General features: G+C 52.4%; 1 protein-coding gene across 1 annotated transcript; it reads left to right on the top strand.

Annotated features, from left to right (window-relative positions):
* Positions 1-2732: 2732 nt before the first annotated feature.
* TRPV6 (transient receptor potential cation channel subfamily V member 6) lies at positions 2733-19599 on the top strand. Its single transcript, XM_003270846.3, has 15 exons — positions 2733-3083; positions 12649-12746; positions 12902-13024; positions 13396-13533; positions 13848-13946; positions 14101-14276; positions 14782-14928; positions 15006-15218; positions 15522-15608; positions 15708-15784; positions 16032-16197; positions 16544-16610; positions 16972-17240; positions 18320-18426; positions 18808-19599. Exons 1-15 carry the CDS (start codon positions 2956-2958, stop codon positions 19088-19090), a joined length of 2178 nt encoding a protein of 725 aa, XP_003270894.1. The 5' UTR covers positions 2733-2955; the 3' UTR covers positions 19091-19599.
* The last annotated feature ends 88 nt before the right edge of the window (positions 19600-19687 follow it).

The raw sequence follows: 19687 nt of genomic DNA, 5'->3' as shown, positions 1-19687 counted from the left end.
GGCAGGGCTTGCAGTAAGCCGAGATCACGCCACTGCACTCCAGCCTGGACGACAGAGCAAGACTCTGTCTCAAAAAAAAAAAAAAAAAAAAAAAAAAGATGGGAGACTGACAGTGATTAGTGGGGGTGCTTTCAGGAGCTTCTGGGGATAGTGCCACCTACCCTAGGGCCACCTTCCCTTACTGATACGATGTTAGGTCCAAAGACCAAGAGAACATTGCAGCCAGAAGCTTATATCCTGCAAACTTGTCCTCCCCTCCCATCCGGACACCCCTATTTTGAGTCTGTTGGCTGATCCATGCACAACACCAGGTGGAGTAGGCTGAGGAAGAGGAAGAGTGTTGGAAAACAACTTTGTCCTCCTCCTATCCTCCTCCCTCCCTAAGTCTCCCTCCCCAAGCCTCCCTCCCCAAGCCTCCCTCCCCCAGCCTCCCTCCCCAGTGTAATGAAGGCCTCATTGCTTTATCCCCTTCTGCACCAAACACTAAACTGGGGTCTTTGAAGCTAAATAGGTCTTTGAAGCTAAATGGATCAGCAATCGACAAACCACTGGCTTAATGGGCACAAAGGTCTTGGGGTTCAAGGTTTGGGTTCTAGCACCTTCCCCCAACCCAGCCCGAACCCACTGACTCAGGTGGGTGGGGACGAAGCTAATCCAATTGAACTGTTTGCTCAGGACTGGTGGCCTGGCCTCTGTCCAGCGGCAGGAACACAAATAGCTTTCCACTTGAAGGGGTCCTTCTCTCCCCTGCCCTACCTCAGCATCCACCTCCCTCCACACACCAACTGCCCTCACACACAGCACATATGACACACACCCCATGACATACATACACACACAACACACACCATACATACACACATACTAAACCCACCATACACTACACAAACCATGCATCCTATACACCACACACACACACACACACACCATGTACACGCACACATACCTTAAATGTACCATATACATCACCCACTACACACCATACACACAACACACATGCAACAGTCTTTCCACAATACGTATATACACAACACACACATCACACATACCATCACAGACACCACATCCACACACTCTACAGGCCATACTTACACATACCGCATATATCATACACACATAGACACATACCAAACACACCACAGGCACATCATATACATACAGCCTGCCACACACAAAACACTCCACTGATGCACATCGTGAACACACGCACAAACACCACACACAAATGTACATGGGCACACACGCCATACACAGGCCACACACACACTCCCCTGGCTGGGTCTTCCAACTCTGAGTCAGAGAAAGTTAGGACAAAACAGACTCTGAAGCTAGGAAGTGATCCACACACCTGTGACTCTGAACACCCAGACACCTGCCCCTAGGCTATTGGCACCTGGCTGGCACCAGGAGATTGGATAAGCCCGAGCTTCTGCCTCTTTCCAGTGGAAAAGTTGAACTAAATGACCTTTCCGACAGCTTCCAGCAAGCTCATGATGGAGCTCTTTGTTGTGGGAAGACGATGGGCCATGCTTAATGCCATCATTCTTCTGTATGACTGTGCGAGTCACTTAACCTCTCTGAAACTCTGTTGGCCAGTTAGAATGAGGAGGTGTGCTAGGGAGAAAGAAGTGGGCTTGGAATGAGGGATGGGTGTGAATCTTGCGTCTGCCACCTCTATGGCCTTGGGAGAGTTCCTTTACCACGGTGAGCTTTGGTTTCTCCCATCAGTACAATGTGGATAATAATACCTGCCTTGCAGGTTTGTTACGAGTTTACCTGGGAACGCTCAGTTAAAAGGCCCAGCACACAGTAGCAGCTGAATAAATGTCACCTCCACGGGAAGGCTGGCAGATAGAATACTTGCAAAATGTGGGGTATATTTATACTAAAAAATTCTTTGTTGTTTATCTAAAATTCAAACTTGACCACGTGTCCTGTATTTTATCGGGCATCCACCCCATGCACGGGGCATTGTGGACAAGTCTGTGGAGCTCCCGAGCAGGGGGTCTGCCCAGAGCTAGATTTTGTGCCCTGGCTGGTGAGCGAAGAATGCCTTTTACATCTTCGGGGGTGGTTAGAGAACAACCACCACAACAAAACCAAAGAATAACGTACATTAGAGAGTGTACATGGCCTGCAAAACCTAACATCTTTACATTCCCTATCAGCCCTTCCGGAAGAAGTTTGCTGACCCAGAGGTGATGGGGACGGAGAGGAAAGTCTGGGAGAACTGAGAATCTTCGCAATTTATATACCTATTTTGGGCCTGGCAAGAATGAAACTGGAAGTGTCCAGAAAATTGAATTCTCCAGGACATAAATAGGGGGAGGCAGAGAGTGAGGCAGGTGGCCGGCAGAAGAGGCACTGTGGGAAAGTGGGGCGCTCCCTCTGGTAGCCCTCAACATTGGGAATGGGCCTGCCCTGACTCCTCCCCTCCTTTCTCACTGCCTGGAGTCTCTCAAGGTAGGTCACTGGGTGTTCTGACGTCCAACGGAGGCCTCACCAGTCTTTCTGAAGGCCTCCCCAGTTGTGACTGGCCTGGGGACAGGGAGAGAGCCCTGGGTGGAGAAAGAATTGGAGTTGGCACAAGGCCCCCTTGGTAGGCAGGTCTGTGGCTGGCCTGTGTCTTTAAATCTCAGGTAATTTGGGAGGAGGGAGGGCATGTCCATGCAGCTTTGGCTCCTCCTGCTCACTCCCAGCAGGAGCTCCTGACAGGCCAGCCCTGCAGAGTCTTGGCTGGCTCTGCCAAGTGTAACAAACTCACAGCCCTCTCCAGACTGGCTGGGGCTGCTGGGAGACTCCCAAGGAACTCGTCAGGAAGGCAGGAGACAGGAGACGGGACCTCTACAGGGAGAGGGCAGGCCGGCCCTTGGGGGGGCTGATGTGGCCCCAAGGCTGAGTCCCGTCAGGGTCTGGCCTCGGCCTCAGGCCCCCAAGGAGCCGGCCCTACACCCCATGGGTTTGCCACTGCCCAAGGAGAAAGGGCTAATTCTCCGCCTATGGAGCAAGTTCTGCAGATGGTTCCAGAGACAGGAGTCCTGGGCCCAGAGCCGAGATGAGCAGAACCTGCTGCAGCAGAAGAGGTAAGGCCCCCTTGGTCTGCTCCCTTCCCTACCTCCCCAGGCCTGCACCTCTACCCCTCACCCCTCCCTCACCTCCCGTCTTTGTTTGGCACCTCTGGCTGGACAGATGGTGCTCCCAGGCCTGGACTGGCTCCTTGGGAGCATTCTGTCTCAAGAGCCTCAGCCTGTAGGGCTAGTGAAACAGGATGGGGCTGAGATGGGCACAGGTGTTCACTATCTTAAGATCTAATTCGATTCTGTAAGCCTCTCGTGAGTACTTCTCTAAGGGCCAGGCGCCTTGCTGGGGCTTGTAAGGATAGAGCATCATAGCCCCTCCACCCAAGAGGGGACGGCAGATGAGGACAATGCCTTCTGTATCTCCACTGCTTGCCTCTAGAAGAGTCTCTCTGGCAGGAACACATAGTATACATATGTTGGCATGGAGGAATGAGTGAACGATTCAATGAATGAAGCAGAGAGAACTGCAGACACCAGGAACCAGAAAATAAGACGAAATGTGAAAAAAGTTACCATTCCTATGTATTTGTCTCGTCAGACATTGACCAAGGCCTTACTATTTGCCCAGCACTGCGGGGATATGAAGACCCACAAAGCTCAAACCCAACCTTGAGGTTTATTTCTCTCTCAGTGCAGGTGGGGATTGGGGGGGAAGCGGGTCAAAATAACAGATGTTCCGAGGACCGGTGCTCTTCCGCATTCAGGTGGTGGAAATCGAGACTCTAGAGTTTAATCCCTAAGGACATTCACTGGCGGCTTCCAGCCCCTGAAAACTTCCTAAACCCATGTCCTGCTTTCTTCACCATGGCAGCTTAGAGTACAGAGCAGGAGAGGAGCGGGGAATCGGAACTCGGGGCTATCCCTGCATGTGTTCTGTTCTTCAAGGTCTCTGATAGAGGTCCCTACCCAGTTGGTGGCATGCTAGAAGGAAGTCCTGCCTGCTGGGGCTTTCCCTGGGTCACGAAGGAGGCAGATACTGTGTCTGTTCATAGAGGCAAGCCTGAAGTCTTGGTGTCTTAGGGTTTTTCTCTGTCCCCAAGAGTAGGAGCCTGCTTTAGCCTGACTGGGGAGGCTGCCTGGAGGCCCCTGTGTTTTCTTTTGCTGAAGGATTCTGGGCTGGGAATGGTCTTTTTCTGTGAATTATGGCTTCCCGTCTCTCCAGCCGCCCACCTCTCCCCCAAGGCCTGGGAGAGTGGGGACTGGAGCACATGTTTGGCCGATGACATCTTGGGGCAACAGAATGGCATTGTTGTTAGGAGGTCGTCCTCACTGGCTTCACTCATCCTCTTCCCACTCTTAGGACCCCAGGGCCAGGGGATCCAGGCACAGAGTGCAAAAAGGCCTGGGGGATTGGAAGAGGTGGTGGAGATTCCCTGTGTGCGATATCAGGGGAAGCAGAGTGGAGGCCCTGAGCTGAGTCTGGCTGAGAATAGACTGCCTCCGCATGTCCTGTCTGCCCCCACTTTTCCTCAGATCATATGGGGGCTGCCTCTGCAGCCTTTGGCTAGAAAGGCTTGATGTCACCCTTGGGAGGGATCCCCCCACCCCGTCCTGATCTCCTCACTGGCCTCTGCACTTTCTTGGCCTTCTTCTTCCTGGATATCAGGTGTCCAGAGCAATGACTCTCCTTTGGGTGGGCACTTCCCAGAAGGATGCTGAAATTGCCTGCAAGGGGAGTTTCCTAATCTGTGCCGTCAACCAAAGAGAAGGCATGGGGGCATTGAGATAAACATGGGATGACTAAGTAAATAGGAACAATATGGACAAGTGAGGGGTGAGCTAATGGAAGAAAGGAGCACACAATGATTGAGAACCCAGTGCTGTACTAGGTACTACCACCTGCCTTATCTCCGTCATCCCAGTAACAATAATGGAAGGTGGGTCCTGTTATCCCCCTATGAATGGGCAGGCCCAGAACCCCGTAGCAAGTAAATGGTGAAGTTGAATTTGTTCCAAAGGGGGCTCAGGGAGAACTGTGGGGTGGGATTCCATGGGGTACAGGATGGTCTAGTGAGAAAGGAAGGCTTCGAGTCTCTCCTGGATGATTGGGACCCCAACACTCTTCTTTCTACAGTGGACGTTTCTTGGGGCTTAGCATGCAGCCCCCTCTGCTTAAATCTACATTGTTGGGATCCAAGTCGAGCTCTCAACTTTCTCCCATGTCTTCCAGGTCGTCTCTCCCTTGGGCTTGGATTTTTAATCCAAGCACTTCCTGATATTTAATGCATTACACATTTATTGAACATAAGACACTCCACCTTTCTGCAGAAAACGAATATGACACCGTTCCTGCCCTCAGGGAGTTCTCATTCCTGTGAGCCAAGTTTACTGACAGGCACATACAGGGCTAAAGATGGGCTTAGTAGACATCACTAGAAGGGTGTAAATGAGTGTTCTGGAAGCATAGAGGAGGAAGTGTGAGATCTGATTTCGGCTGCTGTGGGGTGTCCTGGGCAGCTTCATAGAGGCTGCTTAACCTGAACCCCACTCCCGCCCATATGCTGGCACTTTGTCATCTACGGAGCAATTTGGAGGGAAGGTCATGCTTGTTGGAGCTTTTTTTAGGGTTAAATACCTGTATGAAATGGGTGAATTGAGTGTCTGAAAAGTCATCCCTGGGCTTCTCTGGTATATTGTGCATGCCTGCCTTGGTAAATGCTTACACACACGCCTACTTGCAAATGCGCAGATAGACATGTGCACAAAAGGAGCTGTGGCACTTAGGATGGCAGCCGATTTCAAATCTCTAAACCACTTTGGCTTCCTCATCCCCATTGCCAGGAACATGAGCTGGAGGGAGGTGGCCAACGAATGCCCAGTGTATGCCTCCGCCCCACACATTACCGCTCTTTCCTTCATCTGTGGTCACTGCTCAGGCTTGCCCCCCAACCTCCAAGAAAAATCAGGAGGAGCCATAAAACTAGAAGAACCGCATAATTTAGTGGTCAGAGCCTGGGGCTGGATTCTTGGCCAAGCATCCTTCCTTTAACTCCGTGTGATCTTCTGGCAATGATTTGGTTATGCCGCTTCAGTTTCCTTTTCTGAAGCATGGGAGAACAATTCAGCTGGTGTTAGAGGGTTGTAAAGAGCAAAAGTGATAATGAGTGAGATGCTGCAGGAACGAGAGGGGCCATAAGCTTCCCCCGCACAGCACTGTATCCACCCAGGAATGCGAGAAGCCATGCACTCCGAGCAACCCTGTTGTGTACCAGCCCCAGCCCTGCCCAGAGGGCACACTCACTGATGGGAAAGGCATTTGTGGAGAGACCAGTGGGACCCATGCCTGCCTTCTCTAACTCCTCTTCCAGCCCTGATTAACACTGAGAATCGTGACCAAGAAATGGCCAGTGGGGCATGCGTCGTGGCTCTGTCTCTGACTTGCTTCCTCCATCTGTTACATGAGCAGATTTGACTCAATTTCTGAGGGGCTTTCTAGCTCTTATTTGAACTTTCCTCAAGAGTCTTGTGATCCTGCCTTGTTTCCTAGCACCTAAAAACCAAACTGGACCCATGCACACAGTGCACACATCTACAAGGATGGAGGAGCAGATGAGGGCGTGGGGTGGAGGAGACGGAGAGAGGAAGTCAGGAATCCTTCCCTGGTGGCCCAGAGGCAGCCCTGAGAAGGAGGTCATTGATCTGTTTGCTCAATAAATAATGTGCTAGATTTTGTGCCAGGAACCCCTTAGTTGGGTTTTCACCAGTCTAATGTTGAACTAGACCGTTCAATTTTATTATAATTAATTGCCTAGTAAAAGAAAACATTCTAGAACCTGAAAATACCTTTCATATTGTTACAATTTCAGATTTGCTCTGTAATCTCTTTTGGCTATTTCATTGGCGGGAGCTTAAAAGGCTTCATCTTTCTTTTTTTTTGTTTCTCCCTTAGTTGAGTATTTAGTGATCCATAAGAAAACATTTTTATATCTAGGATATTTCTGATTCCTTTTTGAGTGAAGAATCCTCATTCTAAAATGGATTATGAATAATTGTACCTCTGAATCAGGGTTTCTCCACCTTGGACTATTGACATTTTGGACAGGATAATTCTTTGCGGTGAGGGCTGTCCTGTGCAGGGTGCTTAGCTGTGTTCCTGCCTTTGACCCCGTGTTGTGATCTAAACTCCCGTGAAGAGTTGCTACTGAAAAATCCATTTGACCCCTAAGCACAGGAATCTTTGAGTAGGTCGGCTCTGTGCACCTCCTTCAGGGACCCAAGGAGAGTCAGGTGTTTTGGGATCAGCCTTACTCCCAAGCAGGTGAGCTAGGGCTATCTGTGCTGTCCCCTTGTGGGCATATGAGGTTATTGCAAGTAATGGCTGGGCCGGACACCTTCAAAACCCATCCACAGGCTGGGCCCCCCTTTTTGCTGGATTCTGGAGTTCACAGTCAGAGGAGGCTAGTTCTCTACAAACCTTGCTGGGTTGGGTCATAAGCTGGTTCTTCACACAGGGTGTGGTCTGGCTAGGTTGCCAGTTAAAATGCAGGACACTCAGTTCAATTTAACTTTGAGATAACGAATAGGCTGCTGGTATAAGTGTATCCCAAATATTGCACGTGACATACTTATACTAAAAAAAAATTGTGCATCTAACATTCAAATCTAACTGAGCATCCCGTGTTTTTATTTGGTAACTCTAGCAACTCTGGGTCTGACAGTAGCTTTTGGTTTTCCCCAGGCCACTAGAGTGTCAGAATTCATAGGGAATGGAGGTTTATGGGGGACACTTTCAGCTTCAGAGATGTGTAGGGACCAAAGGGGAATCTTTGAGCCTGCTGTTGACTATACCACCACCACTAACATCTAGGATACAACGAGTAGAACTCTGGATTTGGAAAAGGTGCTCTCTCGGACCCATTTCTAGATTCGCCATCAATCTTTCACACATTTGGTCAAAATGGGGCACAAACGTGGAAGCATATTGGAGGAGGGCAGGGAAGGGATACAAAGATGAGTTAGTGGCTGGTCTCTTCCCTCAAGTACCCTTAGCATAGAAGAAGGGACACAAATACATAGCAATTACAGCACCCAGTGAAAGATGCTGAAATAAAAGTAAGGCCACAGGAGAGAGTGAAGAACTTCTGTGCGTCTATGTGTGTGTGTGTGGTGCTAGCGATGAGCTTTTCCCCCAATCTAGGGTATCTAGAGAAGAGGGCTTTGTGCAAATGGTTGATGTGGTGATGGCGATGAAGGGAATGTAGAAAACTTGTTTTGAAGCTGTGTTTGCATACCAAGTGTACTGTTTTTCATTTATATGCTTGCTGAAGGTTGGCTTAGGGGGCAGCTGATGAAAATAATAATGAGTAACAGTTAAGTCAAACCACCTTTTGGCATTGCTGCTGATTCATTCACTCTACAGATGGTGTCAGTGAGCATCTACACCATTCTAGGCGTATTTCTAGGCATGGGCAGTGCAGAAGACACAATGAACAATTGGTGAGCTGGGGTAGTTGGATTCTAGAAGGAAAGGGCCCCATGGGCACAGACATAGGGAGAATGGTGTGCTCTGCAGTGCTGAGACAGGATGAGACCAAAATGCCAGGTCTAAGGAGTGGGTGGGACGTGCAGAGGGTGGAAAAGTAGTTGCACAAAGACCTTAAAGAGCTTCTGTGTTCCTTATCCTTAGCATTTAAGGACCCATTGGACTTTTGCATTTGCCATTTAGAAAGATTATCTCCACAGCATCAAGAAGGATAGATAGGGGTAGAGTGCAGGGAAACTGGTTAAAAGAATATTTTGCTAATCTTGGGCTAGAGAATGAGGACTTGAATTAATGAAGGTTAGCAGGAGCAAGGAGGTAGGGACTGAATGAAGAGAGAGCTTTCCATGTTGAACTGACAGGACCTGGTGGCTGCTGCTGTGCATGGGGTCAAGGCAGAGGAGATGAGTGAGCTGATGTCTCCTCTCTGATTGCCCTCCCACCTCCAGCTCTGGAGTAAATTTCTTGCCACTGCCAGCACTTTAGAATGTGAGCTCCTGTCTATGTCTTTTTTTTTTGTATGTCACATAATTGTCAAACTATGGATAAATAGAGTTATTTCATTTACTCCCATACAAAGACCAAATGGCTCCAGGCCAAGACAGAAAATTGAATCAAAGGGACCCATGTGTCTTAGTTGGGGTAAGTTCTAATTTTAAAAGAGATTTTTAGCACACAGTAGGAATAAGAATAAAGAGATTTTCCTTCCTTCCTTCCTTCCTTCCTTCCTTCCTTCCTTCCCTCCCTCCCTCCTTCCTTCCTTCCTTCCCTCCTCCTCCTCCTTCCTTCCTTCCTTCCTCCCTTCCTTCCTCTTTCTTTTTCTTTCGCCCTTCCCTCTGTGGCCCAGGCTGGAGTAAACTCGGCTCGCTGCAGACTCCCAGCCTCCGGCTCCCGTGATTCTCCTGCCCTGGCCCGCGCGCTGCCTGGAATTGCCGACGCGCGCCGCCACCCCTCTCTGGTTTTTCTCCTTTGGCTGGAGGCGCGGTTTCACCATGTCGGCCAGGCTGCTCTCCAGCTCCTGACCTCCAGTGCTCTGCCCGCCTCGGCCTCCCGAGGTGCTGGGACTGCAGACGGAGGCTTGCTCACTCGGTGCTCGGTGTTGCCCGGGCTGGAGTGCGGTGGCGTGGTCTTGGCTCGCTGCAGCCTCCGCCTCCCAGCCGCCTGCCTTGGCCTCCCAGGGTGCTGGGATTGCAGCCTCTGCCCGGCCGCCGCCCCGTCTGGGAGGTGGGGAGCGTCTCTGCCTGGTCGCCCATCGTCTGGGTTATGAGGAGCTCTTCTGCCCGGCTGCCCCGTCTGGGAGGTGAGGAGCGCCTCTGCCCGGCTGCCACCCCGTCTAGGAAGTGAGGAACGCCTCTGCCTGGCCGCCCATCATCTGGGTTATGAGGAGCTCTTCTGCCCGGCTGCCCCGTCTGGGAGGTGAGGAGCGCCTCTGCCCGGCTGCCACCCCGTCTAGGAAGTGAGGAACGCCTCTGCCTGGCCGCCCATCGTCTGGGATGTGAGGATCGCCTCTGCCCGGCCGCCCATCGTCTGCGATGTGAGGAGCGACTCTGCCCGGCCGCCCCGTCTGGGAAGTGAGGAGCGCCTCTGCCCGGCCGCCCCTTCTGGGAAGTGAGGAGCGCCTCTGCCCGGCCGCCCCGTCTGGGAAGTGAGGAGCGCCTCTGCCCGGCCGCCCCGTCTGGGAAGTGGGAGCGCCTCTGCCCGCCGCCCCTTCTGGGAAGTGAGGAGCGCCTCTGCCCGGCCGCCCCATCTGGGAAGTGGGGAGCGCCTCTGCCCGGCCGCCCCGTCTGGGAAGTGGGGAGCGCCTCTGCCCGGCCGCCCGGTCTGGGAAGTGGGGAGCGCCTCTGCCCCGCCGCCCCTTCTGGGAAGTGAGGAGCGCCTCTGCCCGGCCGCCCCGTCTGGGAAGTGGGGAGCGCCTCTGCCCGGCCGCCCCGTCTGGGAAGTGGGGAGCGCCTCTGCCCGGCCGCCCCGTCTGGGAAGTGGGGAGTGCCTCTGCCTGGCCGTCCCTTCTGAGAAGTGAGGAGCGCCTCTGCCCGGCCGCCCCTTCTGCGATGTGAGGAGCGCTTCTCCCCGGCCGCCCCGTCTGGGAAGTGAGGAGCACCTCTGCCCAGCCACCCATCGTCTGGGATGTGAGGAACGCCTCTGCCCGGCCGCCACCCCATCTAGGAAGTGAGGAGCGTCTCTGCCCGGCCGCCCCGGCTGAGAAGTGAGGAGCACCTCTGCCTGGCCGCCCCGTCTGGGATGCGGGGAGCGCCTCTGCCCGGCCGCCCCGTCTGGGAGGTCTACCACAGAGGCCAGAAGCAATGTGGGGGCTGGATGTGGTGGCTCACGCCTGTAGTCCCAGTACTCTGGGAGGCTGAGGCAGGTTGATCACTTGAGGCTAGGAGCTCGAGACCAGCCTGGCCAACATGGCGAAACATATGAAAAATACAACTGTCAAACCAACCAACGAACCAAGCAACAACAAAACAGGTCTGGAGTCATACTCTAATTTTTTCTATTTTCCTCCCTTTCTGATCCTTTATCCCACTTTCTTTTTCTTCCTCTTCCTTCTCCTTCTTCTTTGTCAAATAGAGGATTGAGTTATTATCATTGATCCATACAAAGTCCCTCTCTCATTTATTTTCTTTAATTCCCACCCCCCATTTCTTTTCCCCGTCTTCCATGTGCAACCTTCCTAATATGTTTGATATGCATCTTTTTGTTAGTATGTACTTTTAGAAAATGTTTGTTTTGTGTGCAAAAAAAAAAAAAAAAAGAATAAAGAGATGATCTGGGGGGTCAGAGAAGATAATTTTGCCTAAAACAAGCGAGAAGTGGATAATAAGGAGAGACTAATCTGACTCAGCGAAATAAACAGATCCATGAATCCCAAATTGGGTAAATCCAAGAAGGGTCAGAAGAAGGCAGAATGGGAACATTCAGATGCACATGAAATTCAATGAATGAATCCTCTAGATTGGATTCTCTTTTTTCTCTGCATCTATCATTGTTGGCCATAGTTTATGTCTTAGGGGCCAATAGCCGAAACAAAGTAGCACCTAAAGCCCTCTAGACAGCTGGTCTGAAAATGATGAACACTGCTTCGCAAACTTTAATGTGAGCTGTTTGGAAACTGAGACCCCTGAGCTTGTCTCTGATTTATTGCCACCAGTTTTTGCATGCAAGGACCACTTAGGCAATGCTTCTCAAACTTTCATATGCCCAGGAATCAGCTGGAAATCTTCTTAAACTGCAGATTTGGATTCGCTAGGTGGAAGGTCCGCCTGAGCATTTCCATTTCTTATAAGGACTCATGTGCTGCTGCTGATCCAGGGGTCCACTTTAAGAAGGAAGGCTGTTGAGATGATGTGAGAAGAAAGACGAGAGGCAGAAAGGCAGAGACAGAGATAATGAATGAATGAATGGATGGATGAACATCTATGAGGAAGGAAAGCCTGGAGCCAGGCTTGTTCTTATGGTCCACTGTTCTTTTGTGTTAAGCCCTGAAGATGCTATTGTTGGGAGGGAAGCGCCAGGATCAAAGGGTTCTGCTGAGAAGGTTGAGTAGGCAGAGGATGGTGCAACAGGAGAAATCCTGCTAGCCTCTGCATATGACTCCCTCCACAAATATGAGACAGGAATTCCTTGCACCCCTTGGTCCATGCAAAACAAGGCTTATCCTGGAGGGCAATCTCAGGGCACCTGGTGAGGGTCAAACAGGGCCACTCCAGGGGTAAACTGGTTAGCAGGTAAGCACATGTCTAAATAGAACTCCTCCCCTCCATACCTGAAATGCACTGATAATACATTCACACATGATACGTTCTGGTCCCAGGACCCGGTGGGGGGCCAGGGGTTGGGGGGAAGGAAATCAGTCACGGACAATCTCAAAACACATGCTAAATGGGCAAAAAGTTGATTTGTATTTACTGACTGTAAAGAGAAAAGACATCAATGGCCCCACCTGCCTTGATTGAAGACCCCGAGGCTCCTGCTGCTGAGGCACACACATCTGCTGAGGCACACACATAATGGAGTCAAGCCAGGGCCTCTCCCTCCACAACTAGGTATGCTCACTGTTTCCAGCTTTCCTATTCCATTCCTTTGTAGGATCTGGGAGTCTCCTCTCCTTCTAGCTGCCAAAGAGAATGATGTCCAGGCCCTGAACAAGTTGCTCAAGTATGAGGATTGCAAGGTGCACCAGAGAGGTAAGAAGCAGAAACGCAGCATGATCTCCTAGGCGAGCCCCACACATGGGGCCTCCCAGGAGTGCCCAGGACCTTGTGCCGTTGGCCTCTGAATCTATTGTCTCCAATCCGCTGTCCCACGGAAGCCATATAACCCACCTCTCTGTAAATGCCAGGAGCCATGGGGGAAACAGCGCTACACATAGCAGCCCTCTATGACAACCTGGAGGCCGCCATGGTGCTGATGGAGGCTGCCCCGGAGCTGGTCTTTGAGCCCATGACATCTGAGCTCTATGAGGGTGAGGGCCTATGGGCCTGGGGTGAAGAGCAGGAGTGACTGGTTGGGTATTTCAAGTCAGTCTCTGTGGTGGATAATTTGGGAAAGACAAAGGGGATCTGAGCCTCCTACTCTTTCTTTCTCTTCTCTGCCTCCCTTCCGTGTCAGTCCTGACTGCCCATCACTAGAATGCCTGCCACCTGAAATGCCAGGGGCCTAGAGAAGAGGAAGAGATGGGCAGCAGCTGGATCCCCTGGGAATCCTGAACACCCGAGGGCTCCCTGTTCTCCATCCCAGGCTACCCATGAGGGAAAGAGACCAGGGGTGCATATGGGAGGGACCCCTGCAGGATCCTGGGGACAGACCCGTGACTGACAGCTATCTCTGGGCCAGGTCAGACTGCACTGCACATCGCTGTTGTGAACCAGAACGTGAACCTGGTGCGAGCCCTGCTCGCCCGCAGGGCCAGTGTCTCTGCCAGAGCCACAGGCACCGCCTTCCGCCGTAGTCCCCACAACCTCATCTACTTTGGTGAGAGCAGGGCTGGGCTTGGAAGACGGGCAGTTGGAAAGGTGGGAAAGGCAAGGCAGGGCAGGGCAGGGCCGGGCAGAGGAGGATCCTGCCTTCAGCTGTATCTGTTGGGCGGCTGGGAGGAGCAATCCTTCTAGGGCTTAATTAGACTAGAGGCCAATTTACCCCACAACCCTTCCTCTGGTTCTGCAGGAAAAGTGTCCTCAAGCCCTGAGCTGAGATGTGGGGGAAGATAAGGCTGTCACTTGGGGGAGACTGCCCACCCCATCCTGCCATCCTGCACTCTCCTACCATAGATCTCTCTGTGTCCACAGGGGAGCACCCTTTGTCCTTTGCTGCCTGTGTGAACAGCGAGGAGATCGTGCGGCTGCTCATTGAACATGGAGCTGACATCCGGGCCCAGGACTCTCTGGGTAAGAGCTGGGATGCGGAGGGGAGCTGGGATACTGCAAGGAGTGAGGGCAGGGTGAGGAGAGGGGCTGGGACCTTCAGGAAGCCTCTAGGGTGGGGATGGGGACATCAGGGACTTTAGGCCAGTGGCCACATGATACCCTGTGTCCTCCCCAGGAAACACAGTGTTACACATCCTCATCCTCCAGCCCAACAAAACATTTGCCTGCCAGATGTACAACCTGCTGCTGTCCTACGACAGACATGGGGACCACCTGCAGCCCCTGGACCTTGTGCCCAATCACCAGGGTCTCACCCCCTTCAAGCTGGCTGGAGTGGAGGGTAACACTGTGGTGAGAGACGCTCCCCATTAGAAAGAGGTGTCTTTCTAATGACCCTCAACCTACCCCGCTGGCCCTGGGAGAAACAGAAGTGAACACAACCCCTGGTGCTTAGATCCCATTCTCAACTCAGAAATTTGTCAACCCCTCTCACTCTTGTTACCTGTTCCCTTTCTTGCCCACTCCTTTTCCCCTGAGGCATTGGGGGTTACAGAGTCTAGATCCCATGCTGGGATTGTCTGTAATGCCCCAGTCCACCTTCCCTTTCAACCCCCAGAGCAAGGCCCTCCAGCCTCTCGTCTCCCCTTTCCAAGCTCTGCAGGGAGTAATGGGAGAGGATGAGGAACCTATGAATGTCACTGTGAATGTGGGTTCTTCTGCCCTCTAAAGGCTGTCATCAAAATGAAAGGGCAGCCACCCTCTCCAGGGGTGCTGTCCTCCTGCACATGCATCTTATCCACACTCTGTGACAGTCCCCTTTGCTTACTGCTCCTGAGTCATCTTCACTTTCCCTTAGATGTTCCAGCACCTGATGCAGAAGCGGAAGCACACCCAGTGGACATATGGACCACTGACCTCGACTCTCTATGACCTCACAGAGATTGACTCCTCGGGGGATGAGCAGTCCCTGCTGGAACTTATCATCACCACCAAGAAGCGGGAGGTACGGCTCATGACAGCAGGCTGTGGCTGGGGAGGGGTGTCAGGGTCTCTGAGCCGCCTCTTCTCTTTCTGTTATAGGCTCGCCAGATCCTAGACCAGACGCCGGTGAAGGAGCTGGTGAGCCTCAAGTGGAAGCGGTACGGGCGGCCGTACTTCTGCATGCTGGGTGCCATATATCTGCTGTACATCATCTGCTTCACCATGTGCTGCATCTACCGCCCCCTCAAGCCCAGGACCAATAACCGCACCAGCCCCCGGGACAACACCCTCTTGCAGCAGAAGCTACTTCAGGTGACACCCTCGTAGGAGCAGATCAGCAGGGCAGGACTTGGCTCTCTGTCCTCAGAGACTGGTGTCCCTTTCCTTCCTCACACCATTTCTCCCCTTGCTCTAATCTCAAATATATGGGTACAAACTCCAAATGCATGCCCACAAAAACATACATATGCTCTTACTCTGAGAGCAGAGTTTGAGAAGAGCCAAACCTAACAGATTAAAAAGAATCCGCTGAGGCTGGTGACCCTGGGCACCATGGAAATGCAGGGCAGAGGCCTGAAAGCCCTGAGCATTTTGACTGTTCTTCTCCCCCATTAGGAAGCCTACGTGACCCCTAAGGACGACATCCGGCTGGTGGGGGAGCTGGTGACTGTCATTGGGGCTATCATCATCCTGCTGGTAGAGGTGAGGTGTGGATGGACTCTGGGTGAGGCTGTCTGCCCCAGGAATCCAGCCCAAGTTCCGGTATCTGAGTACCTTTGTGTCTCCCTGACTTCTCTTCAGATTCCAGACATCTTCAGAATGGGGGTCACTCGCTTCTTTGGACAGACCATCCTTGGGGGCCCATTCCATGTCCTCATGTGAGTTTCCTTCCTCTCACTCCCATCCCTTCCCTCAACAGGGCTCCAGTTCCACTCCCTGGATTCCTGACCTCTCAAGAACCTTAGCTCCAGAGCCCCCTCTCTAGTGCTGTGTGTGTGACCCTGTGCATTGAGTGTGGGGAGGCTGAATCTGCATGTGTGGGTACTTTCCCAGCTACATTCTTGCTGTCAGGTCCCCAGGATCATCCCAGCCCTCCCCTCATCACCCTCCTCCCTGCTCTCCCAGCATCACCTATGCCTTCATGGTGCTGGTGACCATGGTGATGCGGCTCATCAGTGCCAGCGGGGAGGTGGTACCCATGTCCTTTGCACTCGTGCTGGGCTGGTGCAACGTCATGTACTTCGCCCGAGGATTCCAGATGCTAGGCCCCTTCACCATCATGATTCAGAAGGTCAGTCCTCCCCCAAAGCTCCCTAGAGAAAGGCCCCAGAGCCACAGTCAGCAGACAGTCCCATAAAGGGCCGAACAGTAGACATTGCAGGTTCTGAAAGCCACACATGGCCTCACTGCATGTTTTTCTTCTTTTTTAACAATCCTTTAAAAATGTAGAAACCCTTTTCAGTTCAAAGGCCACACCAAAACAGGTCAGGTATATCTGGTCCACAGGCCATAGATAGCCAATCCCTGTCCCAGAGGGTGGAGCGGTGAGACTTGTCAGGGTTAGACCTGTTAGAGGCTGGATGGGGCAATTGCTTGGGGAATATGTGCAGATGTTCTCTGCCTCCTGCTCCCTCTAGATGATTTTTGGTGACCTGATGCGATTCTGCTGGCTGATGGCTGTGGTCATCCTGGGCTTTGCTTCAGGTAATCATCTATCCAGGACCAGGGGCCACGGCAGGGAGGAGATGAGAAAATCTAGGGGGCACTGGCTCTGGCTAAACTTGGGGAGGAGGAGTAATGTAGAGATCAGAGGAGACCTATGGTATCAGAGGATGGGACGTCCTCCAGAGGTGAGAAAAATCGGGAGTGTTAGGGAGAGGTGGCTCTCAGGATCAAGAAGATGAGGCGCATAGAAAACTAGGGACCGTAAAAACCCAAAGTCTGGAGCACTGCAGAGCTGGGGATATTGAGATGAAGGGACCATTTGGACATGCACGCAGAGCCCGGGGTGGGCTGGCCGTCTGCATGGTTGCCATGGTAACCCTCACCCCCTTGGGTGGAGCAGCCTTCTATATCATCTTCCAGACAGAGGACCCCGAGGAGCTAGGCCACTTCTACGACTACCCCATGGCCCTGTTCAGCACCTTCGAGCTGTTCCTTACCATCATCGATGGCCCAGCCAACTACAATGTGGACCTGCCCTTCATGTACAGCATCACCTATGCTGCCTTTGCCATCATCGCCACACTGCTCATGCTCAACCTCCTCATTGCCATGATGGGCGACACTCACTGGCGAGTGGCACATGAGCGGGATGAGCTGTGGAGGGCCCAGGTGAGCCCCCTGGTGGCAGGGAGGTTTAGGGCAAGTCATCCCCTTCCTATCAAGGAACCTGCCAAGCTGAGAGGCAGGATATCTAGACCCCACTTATGTTTGGACAGTTGTGGCAAAGCAAGCAAAATCATGCAAAATGTACAGAAGCACTGATTAGCAATTCAACCAGGCAATACTGGAATCGCTGAGAAGAATGCCTCACAGTTTTCTCAACAGTTAAAAGCTCAGTGTTTTCTAGAGGAATCAACAAGAAATAAATCAAAAGAAAATTAACGGTGGCTAAAATTGCACTCAGTACATTTTGTTCCCAAATAAAAACTGGAGTATCAAGTCTTCTTCATAATATTTAAGTCTGCAAAATTTGATGTGGAAAGCTGGATGTGTTAAAAAATAATGGCACCCAAACTTCCTGTAGTAGCAGAAGCTATCTTCAGCCAGATCTTCAAGATAGGGAGAGAAGACCATGAGATGAATCAAATCCTCATTTAAAAAACACCTAGAAAATAATTGATCTAAAAAAGTCATTTCAGCAAAATAATGGAAATTTCCCAAACTGGAAGGCATTTAACTATGCTGTGTAGAAAACGGAGTGGAAAAACTAAGCTGGGAAATAAGGTTTGCTCAGAAAAGTATTTTCTCCAGGAATATATATTGATATTCTAAGTGGGATGTTTATAAGTGGCCTTTATGCCTGTAGGGTCAAAATATCTGGGAGCCCTTAAAAGCCCTTTCTATTTGCTTTCTCTGGTGCCTGTGCTTCCACCTCCTGTCTCTCTCCTGCCTCTGGCCTGGCTGCGTCATGGGTGTCAGGTCATTGGGTAAAGAATTGTTGGTCTCAAGCTCTATCAACTCTCTCCCACTGAAGCAGGTCAACAAAGGCTGCCCCACCTCCCCGATCCAGGGGTGTTGTTCATCACCCCCAGGGAAACCACAAGCTCTCAAGTTTCCTTGCCATTGCTAGACTGTTAACCTTTGCCCTGCATCCTCTCCTCCTCTCGCCTTCTTCTCCATCTGCAGTTCTCTTTCCTCTGTCTGCACCCAGCCTCATCTCTGACTTCCCCTTTTGTTCCCATACGCAGATCGTGGCCACCACGGTGATGCTGGAGCGGAAGCTGCCTCGCTGCCTGTGGCCTCGCTCCGGGATCTGTGGACGGGAGTATGGCCTGGGGGACCGCTGGTTCCTGCGGTGAGTGACATGCGGGGGTAGGTGTCCCCTGAGAAGCCTCATCGGCAGGGTGTCCCTCTGCTCAGACAGCTTCCTGCTCCTGGGGTCCCTGTGGAGCCCTGTGTGCTCCCTAGGCTCTATGCTTGTTGATAGAGCTGGTGAGGAAGGGGCGCCGTTTGGAGCTCGGACTTCTCAAAGCATCCAGGGAGCCTGTGGCAGAGCCTGCTGCTTCCTGAGGTGTAGCTGCCAAGGGGCCAGTGACCCCAGCATCCACCATGGCTGCAGAGAAGGGAAAAGGCCAGCAATGGCGGGATGGGAGGACCAGGGGATAAGAGACAAGCATCCTTCTTGGCTCTGCTCCTCAAGTCCTGGCTGTGTCTCAAGTCCTCCTGCATTCCACAGGGTGGAAGACAGGCAAGATCTCAACCGGCAGCGGATCCAACGCTACGCACAGGCCTTCCACACCCGGGGCTCTGAGGATTTGGACAAAGACTCAGTGGAAAAACTAGAGCTGGGCTGTCCCTTCAGCCCCCACCTGGCCCTTCCTACGCCCTCAGTGTCTCGAAGTACCTCCCGCAGCAGTGCCAATTGGGAGAGGCTTCGGCAGGGGACCCTGAGGAGAGACCTGCGTGGGATAATCAACAGGGGTCTGGAGGACGGGGAGAGCTGGGAATACCAGATCTGACTGCGCGCTCTCATTGCACTTCCCGGAACTTGCTCTCATTTTCCTGGGAGCATCAGACAAAACAAAAGCCAAACACCCAGAGGTCTCATCTCCCGGGCCCCAGGGAGCAAGAGGAGTAGCATGAATGCCAAGGAATGTACGTGCAGAATCACTGCTCCAGGCCTGCGTTACTCCTTCAGCTCTGGGGCAGACGAAGCCCAGCCCAAGCGCAGGGCTGGCAGGGCGTGAGGAGCTCTCCTGCGGCCTGCTCATCACCCCTTCCGACAGGAGCGCTGCATGTCAGAGCACTGTAAAAACAGGCCAGCCTGCTTGGGCACTCGGTCTCCACCCCAGGGTCATAAGTGGGGAGAGAGAGAGCCCTTCCCAGGGCACCCGGGCAGATGCAGGGAAGCGCAGAGCTTGTGGAAAGCGTGTGAGTGAGAGAGACAGGAGCGGCTCCCGGGGGTGGGAAGTGGGGCTAGGTCTTGCCAACTCCATCTTCAATAAAGTCGTTTTCGGATCCCTGCCCAGCTGCCCTTCTGCATCTCTGCGGTGCCACCTGCCGGCCCCACCCCTCTGCTCCCACATCGAGGCCTCCCTCACCCTTCCTTGCAGACT

This window comes from Nomascus leucogenys, chromosome 13, assembly GCF_006542625.1.
Source record: "Nomascus leucogenys isolate Asia chromosome 13, Asia_NLE_v1, whole genome shotgun sequence".
In the NCBI taxonomy this organism is placed as follows: domain Eukaryota; kingdom Metazoa; phylum Chordata; class Mammalia; order Primates; family Hylobatidae; genus Nomascus; species Nomascus leucogenys.
The sequence above is the reverse complement of the archived record's forward strand: the minus strand, read 5'-3'. Positions and strand labels throughout refer to the sequence as shown.

Bases quoted from the DNA above. Each gene is read 5' to 3' on its own strand.
- TRPV6 (XM_003270846.3), top strand. From the start codon at position 2,956: ATGGGTTTGCCACTGCCCAAGGAGAAAGGGCTAATTCTCCGCCTATGG. The intron at 13,947-14,100 runs GTAAGAGCTGGG...TGTCCTCCCCAG, and splicing joins CCGGGCCCAGGACTCTCTGG to GAAACACAGTGTTACACATC. The intron at 16,198-16,543 runs GTCAGTCCTCCC...TGCTCCCTCTAG, and splicing joins TCACCATCATGATTCAGAAG to ATGATTTTTGGTGACCTGAT.